Source organism: Zingiber officinale, chromosome 2A, assembly GCF_018446385.1.
Source record: "Zingiber officinale cultivar Zhangliang chromosome 2A, Zo_v1.1, whole genome shotgun sequence".
NCBI classification, from domain to species: Eukaryota; Viridiplantae; Streptophyta; class Magnoliopsida; order Zingiberales; family Zingiberaceae; genus Zingiber; species Zingiber officinale.
In genome coordinates this window covers 141,945,702-141,968,733 of record NC_055988.1, presented here as the reverse complement: position 1 = coordinate 141,968,733, position 23,032 = coordinate 141,945,702, and the positions used below count along the sequence as shown (strand labels likewise).

Sequence of the window (23,032 nt, the reverse complement as noted above, 5' to 3'; positions counted from 1 at the left end):
CGAGTCAGATCAATCAGGTCAACATTGACCTAAGGTTGCACTAACAATCAGAACTAATCCAACCTTTCAATTAAGGACCAAAAGTAATCATGAATCGATGATTTGAATCATTGGTTATCATTGGGACCTATTGTTGGATTGATAGTTTGATTGTTGGAGAGTTTTTTTTTTTTATTGAGATTATTTGACATTTTTTTTTATTATAACTATTATTTAATGTTTGTTATTTTTTAAACTTTATAAATAAAAGTGCTCGGCCAGCGTGAGGTTGTAGCCACGCACAGCTGCCGTGCGGCCATCACCGCATGAGCGAACTCGGAGAGTCGTCGTGGACGAACACCAACAACAACCCTACTGGGTCGCTGATTACAGCCGCGTGGAGCTGCTGCCTATAAGTCCACTATCACCGACCGATCAGCCTCGCACGGGTCATCGACCATGAGTCGCCGACCACACACCTGCTCAGGGCTGCCACCTACGGAGTCACTACCTGCGGTAGCCGACCGAACAGCCACATGAAGCATTTAAGGAGAAATTTAGTTTCGAAGACAATGTTCCGATTTGAGCCGGAGAAAACTGATCAAAAATTGATCAGATTTATAAGTTAGTTGGTCTATTAACTAAATAAAAAGGATGGATTTCTAAATCCATCTACCCGTAGGTAAATACAAAAAATCTATTATTTTTATTGAAGTAAATAAGGAAAAGTTTTTGACCGTTAAAATCTTTCCCTCCTCTCAAGTAAACAAAGCCTAAAAGTCATACACACATTTAATTCATGTAAATATCGTACTATGAAACATGTAATCTCAATTAAATAAAGGATGTTTAATTTGTTCTTCAAAATTCAATCATCTCAATTAACATAATTTCTTTCACTTCAATTTTGCTAGGGGTCCGCTCAGATAAAGAACAATGTTTGATAATCTATCACCAATTTGATCACACTGAAAATAAGTGAGATTAACATTCACACAAGCTATCTTGGTTCTGTCATACAAATCTTGCAGAAAGATTTGTATAACAGAACGTAAGTTTTCCATATTTGATAAATATAGCACTGAGAATGAGAAAACAAATAAGTGAGTGACTTGTATGAATTCCCTTACAAATTGTGTTGAACTAACAATGTACTAAGTGATCACAAGCATACGAAACAAGCACTTTGCAAAACAATAGTAAAGGCCTCTGTTGAATAAGCATACTTGACTATATGTGCCTGCGTCTTTTTGGACCATCTTCGGCATACAATTCCCAGATATTGTGGTCGAGTTGGCTAAGATCGGGAAGTTCCGCAATGGCCAGCAAGTATTGTGTTAGTCTCAACAGCTCCTGATCATTGCTTCGATTCAGATGGGCTTTCCTAAAAGGTTTGATGGTGAGACCGTTCTGTGGGTTCATCACAAAGTTCCTTCGTAGATCGTCGAACATTATTGTATTTGTTGAACTATAAAACTGTAAGTCCCACCAGGAAAGCAAGTCAAAACTAAAAATTAGCGAGATTAGTATAACTAATGAGCTAAGTAGAATATGATCTTATTGTGACACCTCAGGAAATTGAGCCCAGATCAGGCCAAGTGGTTTGCAATCCAACATCCCACGAAAATCAGATTGCACTGTGATCATGGCCATGTGATCCAAAAGAGCAGTGATTTTGTAGTTGGGATTATTCAGAACCCCAAGCTGTCCCATCTTCAACTCCACCCATTTCATGCTGTAGAAAGAATCGAAAGAAGGAAGCTATAATAGCAACCAATAACAACCAAGTCTTATCTCACTAGGTGGGATCGGCGAAAGAAGGAAGCTATACGAGTAATAATTTTTATGCAATGAAAGAAATGCATGATGTAATGCAAAAGCAGGGTAGCTCACCCAGTCGCTGACCATATCATGATGTCATACTCCGCATAAACTGCAGAGAGAAATTCATGAAGATCTGCACATGTAGTTCATCTCACGATCACCAATTAACAAGAACAACAAAAAAAAATTACAATGAATGATGAACAAGAAAAACTTACAAGGCCGCATCAACTCATGTGGATTTTCAGCGGCAGACTTGTGATCAAATAGAGTATAATCAATATCTAAAACAAGCAGCTTCTTTCCTTGGCGACATGGATTCAAAAGTTTGATCTGATAGAAGTGATCAACACGGAAAAATTTCTCATATGAGTATATGGTGACAAAATAGTATTCAAAAGTAATAATTTTTTTATTCATGAGAGCTGCACAAAATGGCTTCACAAATAAATCTAGATGTGACAAAAATATTCCTAATAAATGCATTTAATTCATAAAAAGAATGACTCAACAAAGTTAAGGAGGTATTTTACCGCAGGTGTAGATCATAACTTCATCATCCCAAATTCTAGATTAAAAGATAGTTATCAACCAAAATAAACTTCAAAAGCTTTTCTCTTGTCAACTTGTTTTGAGTCTTACAAAATGATTATTGAGACTCTATACAACTATTAGGGTGCGTTTGGTTCGGGGTTATTCTTGATAACCTTGGTTATCCATCCAAGGTTATCAACAAAAACCTTGTTTGGTTTAGGTATTCGATGATTCCCAAGTAAGGTTCCATTCACGACACGTCAGGAAAAGGGTAATGCAACCCGGAATCGGAAAACCTCAGAAAACTAAGGTTTTTCTTGATTCCGGGGTTAACGAATTTTTTTTATCAAAAATACCCTCCGATAAGAAAAAACATGAAAAAATGTAAAAAAATAAAAAAATGTTTTAAAAAATTTTAAATTTTAAATTTTATTTTTTTAAAAAAATAAATAATTTTAAAAACAAAAAATATAAATTTTAAAAATAATTTTTTTTTAAAAAAAATTTTAATTTTTTTTAAAAAAAATTATAAAAATTTAAAAATTTTTTTTAAAAAAAATTAAAAATAAAATAAATAAATAAAAATTTAAATTTAAAAATGTAAAAAAATAAAAAATATAAATATTAATAATATAAAAATATAAAAACATTAAAAAAATAAAAAAACGCATAAAAAAGTAAAAAAATATACCAGAAAAAGAAAAGTAAAAAACATTAAAAAATAAATAAATAAATAATAATAATAATATGTATAGTTGGTTTTGTAATTGAGGGTAATACGGTAAAATGTTAAACTAGGGTATTCATTAAAACCTTCAAACAAACAAGTTTTTGTTGCATTACCTAGGTTGAACCAAACAACATTTGGTTATGTTTTATTCCCCATAACCTTGGTTATGTGATTACCTGGTAATCACATAACCAAGGTTATATATGATGACTTGAACCAAACATACCCTTAGAGTACCCAGCCTACCTCAATAAAGTCATCATTATCATCATCAAGCTCCCAACTATTTATAAGGTTGTCAGCATGATCTTATCCCACTATTAGCATTAAGATGCATGCTCAGGATTAAGCTTTACTTTAATCAAGATGACCTTCAATCTTTTTCATCTGGATTTAGGTCCACTATTGGAGGTTTTATGATGCATCGCTAACTAATGAGAACTAATTGCTTCTTCAATTTTGTTAAATAATTGTACTAGTAAAAGAATCGGATTCAATTAGATAGCTGGAGCAAGCAAAATGCAAGAACTAGCATCAGTATTATAATTCTTCCTAAAGCACATCAAAGCTCTCTATAACTCGTAGGTGAATACATTACAAAGGGTGAATGCATGTATGCCCTTTCGATACAATTTCTCTTGCAAATCAAATAATACATAAACTATTTTTCTATATAAATCTTTATACTTGTCATTAGCATCAGTTAAACTTGGTCAATGATGTTTTGCAAAATAATATAACTACAATGCTTTTATTATAATCTTCAAATTATTTAATTTAATTTTTCCTTCTCTCCATCTGATTCCATCTTGGATTTTAGTTACTTATGATTACCTTCCATAATTAGATTTCCTCGCAAAAAATAGAACAAAAATAATAGATATAAGAAAAATGATTATGAAATATCATTAATTATCAAATTTAATTTAATATAGTGAACAGATCATATTGTAGGAATTATGTGCACTTTTCCAGCTACAAAAACAAAAAATATGTACCTAATTAAGAAGTGGCCAACCTTATAGTGAGAAATCCTTGGCAACAATCAATTATTAAATTTAATTTAATATAGTGAACAGATCATATATTTGTACGAATTATGTGCACTTTTCCAGCTACAAAAACAAACAAAAAAAAAAAAACAAAGCAATAGTATTATGTACCTAACCTTATAATGAGAAATCCTTCGCAACAATTTCTGCTTATTCACAAATTTATCCTTTATGTCTATGACTTCATCTTGCCCAAGCTCAAAATCGTCTATTATCTCTGGAGAATCCACTTGGTCCACGATAATTTCATCTTCAATAGTACTGTAAGGTTGTGTCAGCACAACTGCAGGATTCTATATATACTATGATATACATCTTACAGTGAATCCAAAGTAAAGCTCATGAATTTTAAATAAAACACAGAATTAATAAAATTAGTACAGCAAAGACTAACATAATGAAACATATGACATTATCTGAAGTCTATGTTGGGTTGCAATGGTTGCAAATAAAACTCCATACATGGAAAGGATCATTAACTTACAAGGGAAAGATATCTCCATTGGTATGAAAGCTTTTGGGTAGAGCCCAAAATTAAAATCACGAGAACTTAGGCCCAAAGTGGACAATATCATACAATTATGGAGATGTCTGAATTCTTTTGGTCATAATAATTGGTATTAGAGCCCGGACTACCAGAAGGACTAACCGTCGACTGTGCACAAGGGCCATGGTCCAATCGAGCCATATGAATATTGACATCTAACGAAGGAAGTAGGGGCTCCCATGTCTGGATCAAGACGACCAAATACCATGCATAGAAGCCCTAGTTGTGATTAGACAATGAAGTCCTAGTAGATCGGTGGGTCAAGGATCAGACGACATCAAGCGGGTAAGCTTGAGGGGGTGGTCCTTCATTTGAGGAGGGGATTGTTGGGTTGCAATGGTTGCAAATAAAGTCCCACATTAAAAATATATAGAAAGGATCATGGATTTCTCCATTGGTATGAGGCCTTTTGGGTAGAACTCAAAAATAAAACCATGAGAGCTAGGCCCAAAGTGGACAATATCATACTATTATGAAGATATCTGAATTCTTTTGGTCCTAACAGTCTAAACTAGCCTGGATTAGAAATGTCAACTCAGTATTTATTGGTCAAATGTTCTTTTTCTTGCTAATAATTTTGAACACAAATAAGATATGAACTAATGTTACCTAGTGTAGCATTTATAAACTGCTGTCACGGGCATACATCTAGCTTCCAAGAGAAGTAGCATACAATAGACATGAATCATGCTCTTCGAAAGCACATTAAGCTGTTGTCAACAGAATCACCACATAATACACGAGCAGTATATAGGTACATATGCAAATGCGCATTGATTAATTAACAAAATTATTTAAGACTTATTTGCATGCCTAAAAAACTTAAATTGTATAATTATTTAGATGTTAACCAAAAGAAATAAAACAAAAATAATAATCTGAAGCCAGAACCGACAACAAAATTCAGATAAGATGCGAGTTTCTAAAACAAACACTGATAGGTAAAAGATATGTTGATAATACAGAAGTTTCAAATTTTTAATCACCATTAAATTTCATGTAATCGCCACATTCCTCATTTGTACTAAGTTGTGGTTCAAAAAAGAAATCTTGAGTGTTTAGTTTATTCTTGTTTGATATGGTTCACATGCCAACATTTATAACTAATCCCCCACAGCATGATTCAAGTGGGATCACTTTTTGTTTGAAAGAATCAACATTTACTCTTGTAGCACCTTTTTGCAGGTCTTGGATCTCTTTTTTTTTCTTGATTCTTTATGTTTGCAACTACTTAACATAGTATTGGATATACGCCTCAAATATAATATTAATAGAAAGAAAATATATACAACTCTTAGAATTAAGTGGTGTAAGTTAAAGGATAGAAAGCAAAATATATTCAAGGAGAAGATAGAAGTACAAGCATTAGGTGAATTATACGATGATTCTAATACAACATGAGATAAGATGGTATCAAAGTTAAAAATAGTAGCTAAGAGTGTACTCGGTGAGTCAAATGAACATACACCACTAAGTAAGGAATCTTGATGGTGGAATGAGAAAGTACAAGAGAAAGTGAAGGAAAAATGAATAGTTTATAAGGAATTATATATTTGCAAGAATGAGGAAAACTTAAAAAAATATACAATAGTTAAGAAAGAAGCTAAGAAAGTAATGAGTGAAGCAAAGAATAAAACTTTTGAATGATTATATCAAAAATTGGATACAAAAGAAGGGAAAAGAGACATTTGTAAAATAACTAAAGTGAGAGAAAGGAAAACAAGAGATCTTATCCAAATAAAATGTATTAAAGATGAATGTAATAGGGTATTAGTAAACGATGGAGAAATAAAAGAGCCGTGAAAGAGATATTTTCATTAATTTTTTAATGAAGATTCATGTGACCAACTTAACTTAAGTAATTTAAGTAGGTTAAATGAGCATAAAAATTTCAATTTTTATCATAGAATTCAAACTTCAGAAGTAGAACAAACTTTAAACGGGATGCACAATAGAAAATCCATTAGACCAGATGATATTCCGATAGAGGTATGGAAGTACCTAGGGAAACAAGGTATTGAATGACTTATAAAATTATTTAACATGATATTAAAAATGAAAAAAATGTCTGATCAATGGAGGATAAGTATTCTAGTTCCCTTATATAAGAACAAGAGAGACGTAACAAATTGTGCAAACTATAGGGGTATTAAACTAATGAGTCATACTATAAAACTTTGAAAAAAAAGTAATAGAAAAAAGATTAAAGAAACACAATGACCAAAAATCAATTTAGGTTCATGCCTAGAAGGTCGACAATAGAAACTATATATTTTCTTAGACAATTAATTGAAAAATATTGGGAGCAAAACCAAGATCTATATGTGATATTTATTGACTTAGAAAAAGCTTATGATAAAATCTCAAGAGAAATTATATGGAGAATTCTAGAAAAGAAAGGTGTTAACATAATATATTGAACTAATTAAGGATATGTACAAGGATATAACAAAAAGACTTCAAGCGGAGTAAGTGAAGCATTTCCAATAAAGATAGGGTTCCATCAAAGAATAAAGACTTTAGGCGGAGTAACTGAAGCATTTCCAATAAAGATAGGGTTCCATCAAGGATCAGCTCTAAGCCCCTATCTTTTTACACTAATTATGGACGAACTCATGTGCACATTCAAGACATAGTACCGTGGTGCATGTTGTTTGCAGATGATATTATTTTGATAGATGAAACAAGTGAAGGAGTAAATGCTAAACAAGAATCTGGGCGGAAAACAGTAGAAAGGAAAGATTTTATGCTTAGTAGATTAAAAACAAAATATATGAAATTTAAGTTTAGCAATATTAGAAGTAATAAGACAATTGTTAAGATAAAAGAGGATGAGTTGCTCGGAACCGAGAGCTTTAAATATTTAGGATCATTTCTGCAAAACGATGGAGGGATTGAGAGAGATATCTTACATAGAATACAAGCAGGATGGTTGAAATAAAGGGGAACGTCGAGTGTTTTATGTGACCGAAAAATACCTCTAAAACTTAAAGGAAAGTTCTATAAAACCGTAGTTAGATCTGCTATGTTATATGGAGCTGAATGTTGGGCTATGACTCGAGCACATGAGCAAAAGATGAGAGTTATAGAGATGAGGATGTTAAGGTGGATCTGTGGACATATGAGGATTGACAAAATAAGAAATGAGAGCATTAGAGAGAAAGTCAGAGTTGCATCTATTGAGGGAAAACTCTGAGAGACACATTTAAGATGGTGCGGATATGTACTTAGACAACTAATAAATGCTCCAGTTAGGTGATGTGAAACTATGACAAACACATATCAAACGAGGAAGAGGAAAACCAAAAAAAGACTTGGTTAGTAATAATAAAATAAGATAAAATTTATTTAAATATAAATGATGATATAGTAGGAGATAGAACTCAATAACGTAACAAGATTCATATAGCCGACCCCACTTAATAGGATAAGATTTGATTGTTGTTATTTGTTGTTGTATTTACCCACTCACCCAAGAAGAGACTAGTTTATATAAATTTCTAGTCAATGACCATGGTATATTGATAAAAATTCTATTCATAGAATAGAGAATGAAAGGTTGAAATAGAGAAGAGGTTTTGTAGATTGTAATGAGCCCCTCAGGATAAAAAGGATTTTTGTAACACTATGGCATGATACAATATATTTTAATCGAAGTGTTAGGGTTATAGCAAGATTTTTAGGAAATATCTAGTTGACCTAATGCATAGTATATATGCAGTATGTGGAGAACAATATATGCAAGGAATGTATTAAAAATGATTAAAATATTTATATCGATCTAAATGACTAACATATACCCAAGAATATTTACTAATCAATCCATGAGATTCATAATTCCACACAAAGAAATTATATGTCAATAATACAACATAGAATCAAACATATTTATTAGAAACATGCATATAACTAATAGCTTCAATGTTTATCACCTTAAAACTTGGTTAACACTTACAAGTTATGAAAACTTAATTTTAGTGTTTCACAATTACATATTAATCTTCTTTAATACAAAAGAATCACCATAAATGTCCTTATTGAGCTCTTGTTTATCAAATGAACCAAAGTGGTATCTTTCCATTCTCACCACACAAGTAGCCTATCTAACCCGGCATGATTGCGTAGCCTGCCTGGGGGCTTGAATCACTTAAAGTAATTGCATGTCCTATATGTGATGCGGTCCACTGTTTAAAATGCCTATTCAAGTACATATAGATTGCTGTTTAAAATGTTAGTTATTAGGATGCGATGCAAAAGAAAAAACAATAAAACAACAAAAATGAGAATGCTAAAAGGTGATATTTATGGTCATCAGAAAAGATAAATAAAAAACCCTAAGGGGGTGTTTGGTTGATGAGTTTGGGAATGAGGGAATGGAATGATAGTAAAAGATGGTGCTTGGATTGTGGGTTTGCGAATGACAATTTGGGAATAATTTCTAGATTTATGGGAATCAATCAAACCCATATAACTAGGTGAGTTTCATTTCCATTCCCATTCCCATTACACCTTACTATCAAACTCATACCTATAGTCATTCCCATCATTTAACCAAACGCCTCCTAATATTCAAAAGCAAGTTAATGTAAAATGAGAGAAGAAAATTAAGTTGAGAAGGAATAGATATGTTAAAAGGCAATTGATCAGTTACATAAGTAGATGAGTTGGATCAACTATTGGAGAGTCTATGGGGTAAGGCGAGACAAAATAAAATTTTAGTCAATGTAATAAAAAACAATTAATTTATTTGAATAATTCTATGGATATAGCCTCGCATGTGGCCAACATATATAGTTGGAACTAACACATCTTGAAGAAGATGATGATTTGTGGAACTCCCTTCCACTATATGACTTCAGCTCTGTTTAACTTAATCACAACCAAAATTCAATTGATAATCATTGAACCTTGACTTAACCATATATTGGTGTTCACTATAGCATCATTAAAGCTCATCAAACCATTAGTACATATTATCAAACTTGGGTTGGAAATCATTGTTTAAGGGGCATGTTATGAAAGGGCACACACTTAACATATGGTTTTAGTAAAGGATGCAACTCAGTCCTAAAATACCCCTATGATTCTTAAGCACCTTAAAACTTTTAAAAATATTTTGATGACTGATCTAGTCCGAGATCAAAGGATGGAATGACTTGGTCAAAGTAACCACGATCAAGTAATTTTGACCGGCTAGATAGAAATTAAGTAGGTTTTCTTCAATTCAATCTTCTATCGGGCCAGACTTTAATCAAGTCGGCTTCCTTCAGGTCAGGCTTCAATAGACATGTCGAGCTTCAATAGATTGAGTAATTAGGAGATCTTTCGGGCAAGGGTCTGAAAAGATTCGAGAAGAACGTTAAGAGGATAGCCAAGTAGAGACTCGGCTTAGCCACTTCGATGCTCAAGTTAAACCTTTGAGAAAAGGTGGAAAAAACTAAAAAGAGTAGAAAGTTATTAGATTGCTTGCCTTGATGCTGTAACCGGTTACCTTTAAATAGAAGTGAACGAGTGACCCTATTTCTCGAAGGACGCAACTCTTCCTTTCATTATCAAGAGACGCATCTTTGTATGATCGGTGCTTTAACTATCGCATCCCATGGTGTGATCGACACTTCAACAACCGCCAATTTGAGTCCTAATTTGGGCCAACCACATTAGGATGCTACTTGGGCTTAATTGATTTAAGGTCTTCTTTTGAAACTTATTTGGTTGAAGCTTGGTTTAATCTTACTCAAACTCGGTCTAAACGACTATGAGCTCGGTCTTGTCTTGACCTGAGTCAGTTTGAATTGGCCCGAGTTCATCTTGACTTTAACTTCCAGCTCAGCTTGACCTTTGACATGGCCATGCCACATGGTCCTAAGTGTCCTCACCATGTCAATGACCTTCAAGTGGTGAAAATGAACAAATAACATGAATTAATTTCCGAGAGCATGACGAATCCAATGATGGTTATATTTTATAATTTTGACCACTAAAAGACTATTAAGAAATTTTGACCAAATCATATTGATGTCTTTCAGTGATCCAAACAAAAAAGCAAATGCACGAATGGTCTCTTAAGACCCATAGACACAATGATAGTCTCATATTATCAATTTTGCCATTGGACCATTGCTGGACCATTAAGGTATTTTGGCTAAATCACCATGATAGCCTTTGAGTAGTTAAATAAAAAAGAAAGTAAGGGCATGAATGGACTTGTGCGGGCATCATGAATAAAATAGTGGCCTTATATTAATTTTGACCATTATAATATCATTAATATATTATGTATATGAAAGTCATCAAGGTCATTTGGTTTTGATATGACCAAATCACCTTAATCATTTTTTCAGTGGTGAAAATAGTAATATAAGAGCATTATTGCATTTCTGATGATTCTACAAGTTCATTCATACTTTTGTTTTTTTTTAATTCAATATTCTACCACAATTACATCCATGATGCTATAATAAAACTATTCATGCTCTTAATTTTTTTACCACTAAAACGCTATTAAGGTGTTTTGGTCAAAACCACCTTTTAGTGGCCAAAATGACAAAATAAAGTGACCACTGGATTCAGCATGCTCTTAGAAATTAATTCATAATCTTATTGATTTTGACTACTACAAGGTATTAAAATAGTTTTGAAAAGTTTTAGAAGCATTTGGATGATTATATGAGTATTTTTGGACAAAGAGTATCTCTTGGTAAATCTAAAAGTGCGACGTGTACTTGTGTAATTACCAAATATCAGATGTGCCCTTTGGTAAAGCCATTATTTAGGTTCTAAATGGTTGTGTAAACCAACCCAATTACCATCATTGTTTAAACTCTTGTCAAGATCAAGTGAGGTCAATATGAATTTTACTGACTTAAGTGTAAATAGGTAGGAACTTAGTTGTACATATATAACTTCTATAGATGTACATGTAAAATGACAACTAGGGGATACCCAATACTTTTTCCCTAATCAATATGGTATCAAAACTGTGATGATCTTCTCCATCCAGACTGCTCCATGCAATCTACTTCATACAATCTCCTCTCAGCGAAATGTTCTCCTTGCCATCTATTTTTGTTATCCCTAGCATATGATAGGCATGAACAACAGATCTACGTGTAATATAGACTATGATATACCACACTCTTCTTCTTGGTTGAACCACCTGTTATGGTTCAAATTATAACAAATACAAAAGTCTACTAGCCTTTGAGTCTAGCTTTGACCTTAGTTCGGGAAACAATTAAACAATATCGAGTGGGAAGAGTTTGGTCAAGTTGGGTAGAGTTGGGCTATTTATTTTGGATTTAGTATAATTTACTGACTCAAATTTAGTTGAGTTAGTTAGATTTGGCCGAGTCACAGGAAATTCACTCAAGATGAGTCGAGGCGGGGTTACAATTTATAGCTTTAGTTAAATCAGTTTGTGGTTGTGGAATGCATTAGAGCAAGGTTAACTCACCATCTTCCTTTGAAGAAATTACTCATCATCTTCTACTGCTATCAGTCCTTACCCCTTTATTTTTTAATTCACAAATGGAGAATAATATCTTTATGCCTTTTAAGATCTGACTACATTTTCATGGGCTTGTTCTGACAGAGACTAAAGTTCCTACATAAACTATCTAATAGCCCTTAGTTTAGTTCTCCACGTTAGCAAGTACTATTTTCGTTCCCAAAATTAGTTTCAGAAGTTCAAACTTTTCATTGTAGAATTGCTATGAATTGATTGGAATTTCTAAAGTTGATCAGCCTTCGTTCCCACTCAATTGTTCCTTTGTTTGAGAACTTTAACTTAGTTTAAACAATGAGAAATTTACAATCATCTACAGTTTGACCTCTTGAATGTTGCAGATTAACCGGGTATCATGTTGTCCTGGAAAAATTACAAATTTCAAATTTTATCAATTGTATCTGTTTTGCTTCTCATGCTATTCCTTGGCAATTGCTATAATATCAAATGCATATAGGAAGTTTGGAAAGTCATCTTGCGCATTACATAATTTCCATGCTCCGGAAAACTCTACTATTGATTCATTGTGGTAAAGAAAGGCTCCACAAGCTAACAAGCATATCCAGGATTATATATAAAGATAGTTTAATTCATACTATTTACCGACATGACCTATGAGAAGGAGGACGAACCCTATCATGGTCATCTTGACGCCGGGTTTGAGGTTGAGCTGTGAGATGAGGAGGGAGTCATCGCCAAGCTTGGCGGCGAGCTTGGGGTACAGGAGCTTTTGGCGCTTGGGCAGGACGGTGGTCACCTCGCAGATGCGGCGCTTGAGCTCCGCCACGCTATCGTCGCCGCACACCCTCACGGTATACTCCTTCCCACTCCACTTCACCGCCAGCGTAATCTCCTCCGTCGCCAAGGACAACTCGCCTCCCTCCATTCCGGCGGCAGAGCTCGTCGCCGCCTCAACTGCGGAGGAGGAGGAGGAGGACGCCATGGTCAATCTCTCGATCGGGCTTCATCCCTCCGATTACTTATACTAGGTCTTTGTCACGTGTCTTCCGCGTGTCTAGCGAACGGAAACAAAAAGCAGGATTTTGACGAAACCCAAATTTCTTATAATCATTCAATAATACAGAATATATATATATATTTAAATATTATGTTAATCTTTATGAATAATTTGTAACTAAATTTATTTATTAGTTTTTATAAATATTATTTAAATGCAAAAATTAATAATTTATAAATTTGTATAATATTAAATTATTCATATTAATTTAATTTAATTTAATTTCATTTATAAGGATGAATTTGATTAAAAAAAAGTTAAACTTATAAACAAGCGCTCAAGGAGATTAGCCAACCATTCGCATTCATCCCACACTTATTCAGTCACTGCTGGACAACACATTTCACGGAGACTCTGACGAACATTAGTCAGGAAGAGGGATATCGGCGAGGTCATCCCTGTACGGAACCACTTCAGTGCCCTTATTGCCATCCGAACTACGCACTCCACTCTCCATCTCTACCTGGGACGCATCGGGCTTGTCCACAAATGTCACCGCCGTATCCCTTCGGATCGTCAAGTAGATGACGGCCAGGACGTAGGCCACCATGAAAGGGAACACGACGATGCCAACGAAGACTGTGGCAGCCTTCGGAAGGCTGCTATGGATGAGCCATCCCACGAAGCTTGTGCTCAGGAAGTAGATGTTGATTCCTATGATTCCAAAACCGAGGATCCACGAGACCACGATCACCTGCGTTATGAGTTTCACTTTTAGAATATTGGATTATAGTTTAATGTTCGATCTATGTGTTATCTTCAGATAGACTCACATAAATTGAGTTCTTGTGAGGCCCCATCTTCGTGCTGCTGCTGCTGAACTTGAGCAGAGGGATGAGAGCAAAAGGCAGCTCAAAGGAAAGTATCATCTGCAGTATTTGACAGTCGGTCACATCGGTCACATTTGATGATCATTCGGTTTCAGATGAGCTTGATATGCAGAAATGGAAAAGAAGAGTTTTTTTTTTATTTGGTACCGATGCGATAATTATAAGCCTTCCTGCTCCAGCAGAGCCTCCTATAATCGCGACGATGAGGCTTGGACCGATCGCGATGCATCTAGTCATCAGGTTCTGAACCCACATCCTCATCTTGATGTCTAAGAAACCCTGCATTTACAGTGTTGAAGGTGGATGAGAAACAAAATCGCTTTAAGTAGGCATTGATCTTGGCCATCCAAGTGCTTATACCTGCATGATATATTGGCCGGCGTATGTGCCTGTTATTGTAGAGCTTTGTCCGGAGGCCAGCAATGCAATCCCGTAGACTATTGAGCTAGATTTCCCCAGGACATTCTGAGTACAGAGTACAGATGTTCAAGTAGCAGCACATGGTTAGTGTGATCCTCCTGTGATCTTGAAAAAATTTAGAACTAATTTTATGGGACAACAAAAGACCTTGAGCAAGAATGATGCTGAATTGAGAGTTAAATCATCGCATCTATCAGCATCATCAGCAGAGAGGTTATCAGCAGCACAGACAGTCCCAGAGACAGAGACCACAGCAATGTTGATCAGCAATGCAACAAACAGCGCGAAACCGCTCTCGAGGAAGAAGAATCTGCATGCATCCTACAGGAGGGAGACGAAACATAAGAGCCTAATTGGTGTCGCCACGCCTTAAACAGTATATTTCCTACATTGACGCCTTTGACAGAGGGGGGAGTCTTCCTTGAGAGCACCAAAGCCGAATGCAGGAACAGATTGTGCCTACATGAATCAAGAAGATATGTATCCTTCTCCAGTGAAATCCAATGCCGGAAACATTCCGAGATGGATCGACTACTTACGGCATGACGAGGGCGCCCAGGAGCGCTATCGCATCACTGGTAGCACTGTTGCCGCCGAGCCTAGGCACAAAGAGCCCCTTCATCACCTCAGCAGCTGGGGGTTTTACATAGCTCATCTCTCCAAAGTAGCAGGCGGCCAAGATTAACACCAGCACTGCTATTAGAAGCTCAAGCTTCCGGACCTGCAAGCTATTAGTCAGGTTTGACAAAAAAAATCTTCAGAAAGATTATAAATTTAGTTTTGAGTTTCAAAATTACTCCATATCTCTGAAGGCCAAGGAGCATCAGAGTGCTCAGGCCTGTGATAAGCACACCTGCCCACAGTGGGATATGGAACAAGATGTTGAGCGCAAAGGCAGTTCCTATCACTGCATTAAAAAGAAACCATTAATTAGTTAAACATCATTAAAGAAGAATTAAACTGGAGGAAGAACCTTCAGGTATATCAGCAGCAATCACTGCTAACTCTGCCAGCACCCAAAGACAGTACTTAACGTACTTGGGGTATTCTGATTTGCACAGCTCCGCAAGGTGCTTTCCTTTTGTAATTATCATAGACAAGAATTAGTAAACCAAAGTTTGAATAACTAATAAGCTTCAATCTGTTCTTGAAAGTTACCATATACCTGTAGACACACCGAGATTCGCCGATAATGATTGTATAATCAGTGCAAAAACGAGACCAATCAGTATCACCCACAAGAGCTGTTTCCATAATTTTGGTATCAGAATCAATCAACTGAGTGAGATACAACATGTAAAAGAAACGAAGTCATGATTATCTACCTCGTACTTGTGATTAGCTCCTGCTTGTAGATCGGTTTCCACTGCCAAAAAAATCCACGTAAAATTCACATGAAACTTTCAACAACGAACCACACAAGATTTAGGAACAGAAGGAGGTTTGTCATACAATTCCCCGGATCAAGGTAAGCCATCGACACCAGGAATCCGGGTCCAACGTGAGCAAGGAACTTCTTCCATCCAGATTTCTGTACTCATGAAGAAGAAGGAATAATTCATTTCATAAGACAGAGAGTGAACACGATCGAAGAAAGAATTCATTCATAAGTCGATATGTATGTGACCTGGTGTTGCTGCTGCTCATCAACTTGCTTGCATGGCCTCTCCACGTCGATGTTTTCACCATCCTCTTCTTGAACACATGCAACTCTGTTACTACCTCTTTCACGAGCACTCTCTCTTGTGATCTCCCTCGCTGCTTCCATGGATACTGACCAATGCCTTCCAATACCAGTAAGCCACCTTCTGCAAGCTGATTTATAGACCTCGTCCGGCTGATTAAAATAACCATATGGCCAGAACTATCTTGTTTCCCTCCCATTTGGAGTGCTATGAGACGTTGCAGGGCAGTGCAGTGCTATCTGAAGTCAAATATTAGGTTGGGAGAGAGCAGTTGGCAGCTTGCCAAATATATATAATAATCATACTCAAAATAATCAAAGGTACGTATTCGGCCATTAGATTGTGATTTAGGTGCTGGCATGGCCTAGCAATGCCAGAAGTGGTTGGTTGGATTATAAAATAACAGTGAAACAAGCTGGGAATCAGTACCTTGCCATTCTGTTGGTTGTCCCATTGTTATTGTAAGAGAGAAAAAAAAAAGAATATGTAGCAAGGGGAGCTCGATAACTTTAGGCCAAAAGGCAAACTAAGTGAGATGCTGTACGAAATCAATAAACTGAATGGATGTAGAAAGAGTGAAAGCTTGATGCTACCAACCACAACAGAAGTACAAATGCTGTGAAGGAATGGCATTCCAATATCATCAGATATATGAAGCTTCGCTCCAACCTAGCTCTTATTACAAATTAAGCTTCCTTTGAAATAGTTAATCCAAAGCTTCTTCCCTACTTATTAGTCGAGTTGATCTTCAAATCAAATTATGTCTACAAATGGTACGTAAAAACCATAAATATTAATTGTTCGTAAATTTTTGACTAAATAAGAATTAGCTTAGAAACAATAATGGTGTCATCTGTGAATTGCAATATCTAAAAGTTGGAATGCTAACAAGAAGAATCATCCCTTCTCACTCTTTAATTTTAAGAATAATTAGAGTTTTATTAGGATAAAATTTAAAAAAATATTAATTAGAATTTTTATTGAATAAACTAAAAGATTGCTTAGTCTTTTAGGAAAATATATTAGGGGTTAGTTTGGTTTAGATTAGGTCATCATGTTGTCAATTTATAAAAATGGGTAATTTTTTTTTAAAAAAAATTATAATAAAAATTTTGAGTGATTACAAGTATAAGGAGACGGATCCTCTGGTCCGCAATTTGTTTAGAGGGTGGTCCATTTGTTTAGATCCTTGATTTGGATGGACCCTACCTATTTAAAAATGGAGTTCATCCAAATCAAGGGTCCTCATGTAGGGGTCATCCTCTGATTCGTAAATTACGGACTAGAGGATCCCTACTGCAAGTATAATGACACCAGATAACACAACGATTATCCTATGGGCTAATGAAAAGGGGGTTTGAGAAAAAACAAGAAAGAGATAATCATTGCCTTTTAGATTTATTTGAAGAAGAAAATTATTTAATATTTGAGAATTAATTTTCAAACAAAAAAATCTAAAAAAAAAAAATTTAATATATGGACTGCAATTCCTAACTTGTAAAGAAAAAAAAAATCTAAAAGAAATAAAAAATTATTAAATAAACTCATAATTCAAAATAATATAAAAAATAAAAATTACTGAAAGTATCTAAAATACCAAAAACCCCTTGAATATATATAAAAAATTACCAAAAATAATTAGTCTAGGAAGAAGAGCATCTCGTACCAAATCGACAAAATTCACTAACTGTTGTACTTTAAGAATCCTCATCGATTCACCAAGCACAACATCGTGATATTTATCCTTCTCTAATATTGAAATTCTCAGTTCTTCTTGGAGCTGAGAATCTGGAACCTTCCAAGTGATCTGAACCCTATAAATTTCTTCAAATAACAAGTTGAAGCTTTTAAACTTCTCCTTTAGAGTGACCATTGAGACACTGCGGGAGATACCACTCCCCATCCCTTCACCCTTCAAACAAGACAACACTTTGGTTTAGGAAGTTCTAAGGGAGGATGTGGCATACTGCAGAATTTGGCTGCGGCGCTTTCTTATCCAGTGGTCTCCCAAAAGCTTCCCAAGATCTGAATCCTTCACTTTATTGACAATATAGAGTATATTGTTCAAAAGAAATATATACTGCATTGCTCCATCTTCATAAGTTTTGGATTTTTCATCCAATAGATTCCAAATATGACATTGTTAGAACCATATGATAACCTAGATCCGTGCTCTCAAACGACAGGATTTGGAACTGATTCCTCCACCACCTGAGAAGACGGTGTTGGAGTTCCACACTCGGTAGCGGCGACGGTGGACCCTCCCTAAGTTTAGCAAGAATCTTATCAAGTCTTCCTCTTCCTCATATGATATACAACAATAATTTGATAAAAGACTCAGAATTATTTAATTTTGCTAGACGGAACATGAATCTGGAATGAATAAAGGATCATTATCAAACACTTCATCCACTCCATAATCGTCATATACCAGCTCGTTAATAATCTTAGTCTTATCTTAGTCATAAATTGGATCATTAGTCACTTCGATCATGATCTCCAATTTGAAATTGAAATTCCTCTTCAATTATAGCATATTTTGGTCATTGTCTTATTGCTGTGCAACTGATAAGTCCGAGCTTAAAATGGACTGTTTCATAGGACAATTAATATCTTAGGTGTCACCAATAGATTTATCTGATTCTACCAGTGAATCCTTGGAATTCAACAAACTCTCACAAATAATTAAAATCTCAAGGCTACCATCATAAAGTACCTTGTTAACTTCTTCCTTTAAATCATCTTTAAATCCATCAAGGTCATTTTGGGCGTCTAAGATATCGTTCTCTATGGAAAAACTTAATCATCCTTGGAATGAAGTTTGAGTGTACCCAAAAGGAAGAAAGTGATCTTTCATCTTTTTCTTCATGTGTTCTCAATCCTTGATTTTGATTTTTCCCTGTTTGTATCATGAGTGTTGCAAGTGCTCCCATCACGCCGATGCTCGACCCTTGAGTCTTGTGACAATCAGCTTCACTTTCATCGTATTCGGAACATACTTATAGTTGAAGATCCGCTCCACTTTGTTGATCCAATCAACAAATTTCTTTGTCTGTGATGTGACAAAAAATTTAGGTAAATCAACTTGAAATCCGAGGTTTCCATGTCGTTCTTCTTGACTACGTACCTCACGATCTTTAATATTTCACGTTGCCTATGGCCTGTGTACCTGCATGAATTTCCCTCTATATCCGTGGGGCCGACACTAGGGGGGCGCTAAGGTAGCGGATCTACCTTTTTTAATATTTCACGTCGCTAGACGTTAAGTTAAATCTACGACTTGCCTATGTAAATCCTTAATCTCATCCTGGGTGCTATGACAATGGTGCGAGGCTTCCTCAGCAGGAACCTGCTTGGCACGACCATGATTACGACAAACGACCTTCCATTAGATATGATGCTCGACTTACTCAATCGAAATTTGCCAGCTCTGATACCAACTGATCTCGGATAGGATAGCGAGGCTTTCTCAAGAGGAACTTGCCTGGCACGACCTGCCTTTAGTCCCACATTGCTAAGCTAAAGAAGCTTAGAAGCCTTTATATATGGAAGACTTCCATGCTAGCTTAGTCAAGTTAAGGAGGACCTACACACATGATCGGGCTAAGCCCAAATCAGGTGGTTTCAGGGGGTTCGAACCGGAAATCCATAAACCAGGCGCGACGCACGCGATCATCGCGTGCAGGGGGGGTGCAAATCCCCAGCTCGTGGCCCTCGCGCTTACGGGCGGCTCGGTTCGTTTTTGCCAGTCCGGTTTGGTTCACCCGGTTCGTTTTTGTTAGCCGGTTTAGTTCACACCTGGTTTGGTCCGCGTGAGGAAGCGAAGCAGCGCTTCGGTTCTGTCCGCGTCGCGTGAGGATGTGAAAAGCATAAGCAAAGTGTGCGTCTCTTCCTCTGCACTGCTTCAAGTGTATAAATACACTTCCTTACTTCCTTCTCAACTCACTCTATAAAGCAAAGCATTCCTTCTTCCTTCTTTTCGAGTTGTTCTGAGGCTTGGTTCGCGATCTGAGGTTGAGTCCGAGTGCGGTGCTCATTTTGGAGTGAACCTACGAGCGATGCGAGCGGTTGTCGGATCTTGGGAGGATTTTACCGGAGAGCCTCTGCACCGTGGGCGGCAATAAATTCTCTAAAGACAGTCGGCACGTCCGACGCTTCGACCGGAGATACACAATTTCTTAACCCTTACTGTTATTAACGTTTATTGCATGCTCGTCATTTATTGGTGCAATTATAGATTACTGTATTAGCGTAATTAGTTCTATTACAATTTTAGAAAATTTATTGTAGCATCAATAAACATGATGAACGATAGGGTAACGGGGTCTGATGAGTCTAGCGCCCGACCCGAAAGATTTTTCGGGCAAAACTTCAGACGTTGGCAACAACGAATGAAATTTTGGCTTACTACGCTAGGGCTATTCTCCGTTATAGAAACAGACCCTCCTTCACCCAATGAAGAGGAACCTGCCCGTAGTGCTGCCTTAGAGAGGTTTAAGCAAAGGGATTATCTCTGCTATAGGAGAATCCTATCTGCCCTCTCAGACGCACTATTTGATGTGTACTGTTCAACCGCTTCAGCTAAAGAGCTGTGGAAATCTTTGGATAAAAAATACAACTCTGAAGATTCTGGTTTAGAAAAGTACACTGTGGCAAAATTCCTAAACTTCAAAATGGTTGAAGGCAAATCTGTGATAGAGCAGACACATGAATTCCAAGTCCAAATTCATGGTCTTGCTGAAGGAGATATGCCATTACCTGAAAAATTTCAGGTCTTGTCAATATCGAAAAATTGTCTCCGACTTGGGAAGATTTTGGCATGACTCTTAAACATCGGAGAGGTAAAATCTCTCTCGAAGATTTGATGATTTCCTTAAATATCGAAGAAGAACATCGGAAGCAACATAAAAATGATGATACAAGAATGCCTATGGATTTTATTCCAAAGGCGAATGTAGTAGTCTCATCTGACAAGAAGAAATTCAAAAAACAGAAAATGAAAAACAAGATGAAACCCAACCCAAAGGTTCAAAAGAAAACTAGAACCAAACCTAAGCCTTGCTGGGCATGTGGACAGGTTGGACATTATGCCAAATTCTGCCCTAAGCGAAAGGATAAGGAGAAAAACCAAAGCAATACGTCCAACACCAAGGCACAAGTAAATGTCGTGACTGCTAGTGACGACACCAGCGATAGGTTTGTTACCTTCAAACCCGAACTAAACTTGATCTATCAACCCAATGAATGGTTAGTTGATACAGGTGCTAATGTACACTGTTGTGCTGATCACTCTGCCTTCCTTACTTATCAGGTAATTGAAGGCACTTCCGTGACCATGGGGAATCATTCTGCAGCCAGGGTGTTTGGGATAAGACAAGTTGACCTGAGGTTCACCTCTGGAAAAGTCCTATCACTGCATGAGGTGCATCATGTTCCAGCGGTCGGTCGGAATTTGATTAGCGGATCAAAGTTAGTCCGTGCTGGTTATGAGTTGAACTTCAAATGTAATAAAGTTGTAATATTACATTTAGGAATCTTTACTGGAAAAGGTTACCTTAATGAAAGTTTATTTAAACTCAATGTAGAAAATGCTACTTTAAATAAAACTTCTGATATTGGTTGTTCATATAACATTGAGTCTTATGATCTGTGGCATGACAGATTAGGACATGTCAATTTTAATACCGTAAAAAGGATGATGAATCTTGACATGATCCCTAAGCATGCTATAAATGATAAGAAAAAATGTGAAATTTGTGTGCAATATAAACAACCCCGTAAACCCTTCAAATCAGTTGATCGAAATTATGATATTTTAGAATTGATTCATACTGACTGTTGTGAGTTTAACGGTGTAATAATGAGAGACCATAAAAGGTATTTCATTACCTTCATTGATGATCACTCTCGTTATTGTTATGTTTATTTGCTAAAAACCAAGGATGAAGCTTTAGATAAATTTATGATTTTTAAATCTGAAGCTGAGAATCAAACCGATAAAACTATTAAGAGGTTAAGGTCAGATAGGGGTGGAGAATTTACCTCGAACCTGTTTCAAAATTTTTGTCAAGATACAAGTATAATCCATGAGGTAACTGCTCCATATAGTCCTCAATCCAATGGTATAGCAGAACAAAAAAATCGAACCCTTGAAGATATGATTAATTCCATGTTAGGCAGTTCTGGGTTACCCAACTTTATGTGGGGGGAGGCTCTATACACTGCATGCCATGTGCTAAATAAAGTCCCAATGAAGTCAAGGGATAAAACCCCATATGAGCTTTGGAAAGGCCGAAGGACAAGTTTGAAATACCTTAAAGTATGGGGGTGCCTGGCAAAGGTACTAGTACTTGAGCACAGAAGGAAAAAAATGGTCCAAAGACCGTAGATGGTATCTTCTTGGGTTATGCTCAAAATAGTATTGTATATAGGTTCCTGATTATTAAATCAGAAATTCCTGGAATAGATGCAAATACTCTTGTAGAACTTCGCGATGCTACATTTTTTGAGGATATATTTCCTATGAAGACGAGAACACCTCAATCTAGTATTGCTACTAGAAATGAGCCTTCTTCCGTAGAGGTCCCATTATCCGTAGTGGGTACATCTTCCTCAAGTCACTCTAGACTAGATGAATCTAGTGAGTATACAGAACCGAGAAGGAGCAAGAGGCAACGTGTGTCTACGGATTTAGGCCAGGACTTTATCACCTATAATATAGAAGGTGACCTGTGACATATAGAGATGCTATGGCTTCTCCTGAAGCTAAGCACTGGAAAGAGGCCATTAAAAGTGAAATGGACTCTATTATCTCTAATGCCACTTGAGAGTTGGTAGATTTACCTCCTGGGTGTAACACTATAGGATGTAAATGGGTGTTTAAAAGAAAACTAAAACCTGATGGGTCAG

At 36.2% G+C, this 23,032-nt stretch overlaps 2 protein-coding genes across 3 annotated transcripts; both read right to left on the bottom strand.

Moving 5' to 3' along the window:
- Window positions 1-1,067: 1,067 nt before the first annotated feature.
- LOC122042458 (ubiquitin-like domain-containing CTD phosphatase) lies at window positions 1,068-13,119 on the bottom strand. 2 transcript variants are annotated; one of them, XM_042602591.1, is made up of 6 exons: window positions 12,783-13,119; window positions 4,236-4,402; window positions 2,022-2,136; window positions 1,873-1,936; window positions 1,549-1,714; window positions 1,068-1,455 (listed from the first exon to the last, which is right to left on the bottom strand). In XM_042602591.1, exons 1-6 carry the CDS (start codon window positions 13,111-13,113, stop codon window positions 1,210-1,212), a joined length of 1,089 nt encoding a protein of 362 aa, XP_042458525.1. In that variant the 5' UTR covers window positions 13,114-13,119; the 3' UTR covers window positions 1,068-1,209. The 2 variants fall into 2 exon arrangements, with proteins under 2 accessions (XP_042458525.1, XP_042458526.1); XM_042602592.1 differs by having other exon boundaries at window positions 4,236-4,380; window positions 12,803-13,119.
- Window positions 13,120-13,442: 323 nt separating this feature from the next.
- Window positions 13,443-16,215, bottom strand: LOC122040093 (metal transporter Nramp5-like). Its single transcript, XM_042599453.1, has 13 exons — window positions 16,066-16,215; window positions 15,891-15,969; window positions 15,764-15,804; window positions 15,604-15,682; window positions 15,412-15,516; window positions 15,236-15,345; window positions 14,978-15,159; window positions 14,828-14,897; window positions 14,586-14,759; window positions 14,379-14,483; window positions 14,166-14,297; window positions 13,962-14,057; window positions 13,443-13,882 (listed from the first exon to the last, which is right to left on the bottom strand). The coding sequence occupies exons 1-13, from the start codon at window positions 16,204-16,206 to the stop codon at window positions 13,553-13,555; spliced, it is 1,644 nt and encodes a 547-aa protein (XP_042455387.1). The 5' UTR covers window positions 16,207-16,215; the 3' UTR covers window positions 13,443-13,552.
- Between the last annotated feature and the right edge of the window lie 6,817 nt (window positions 16,216-23,032).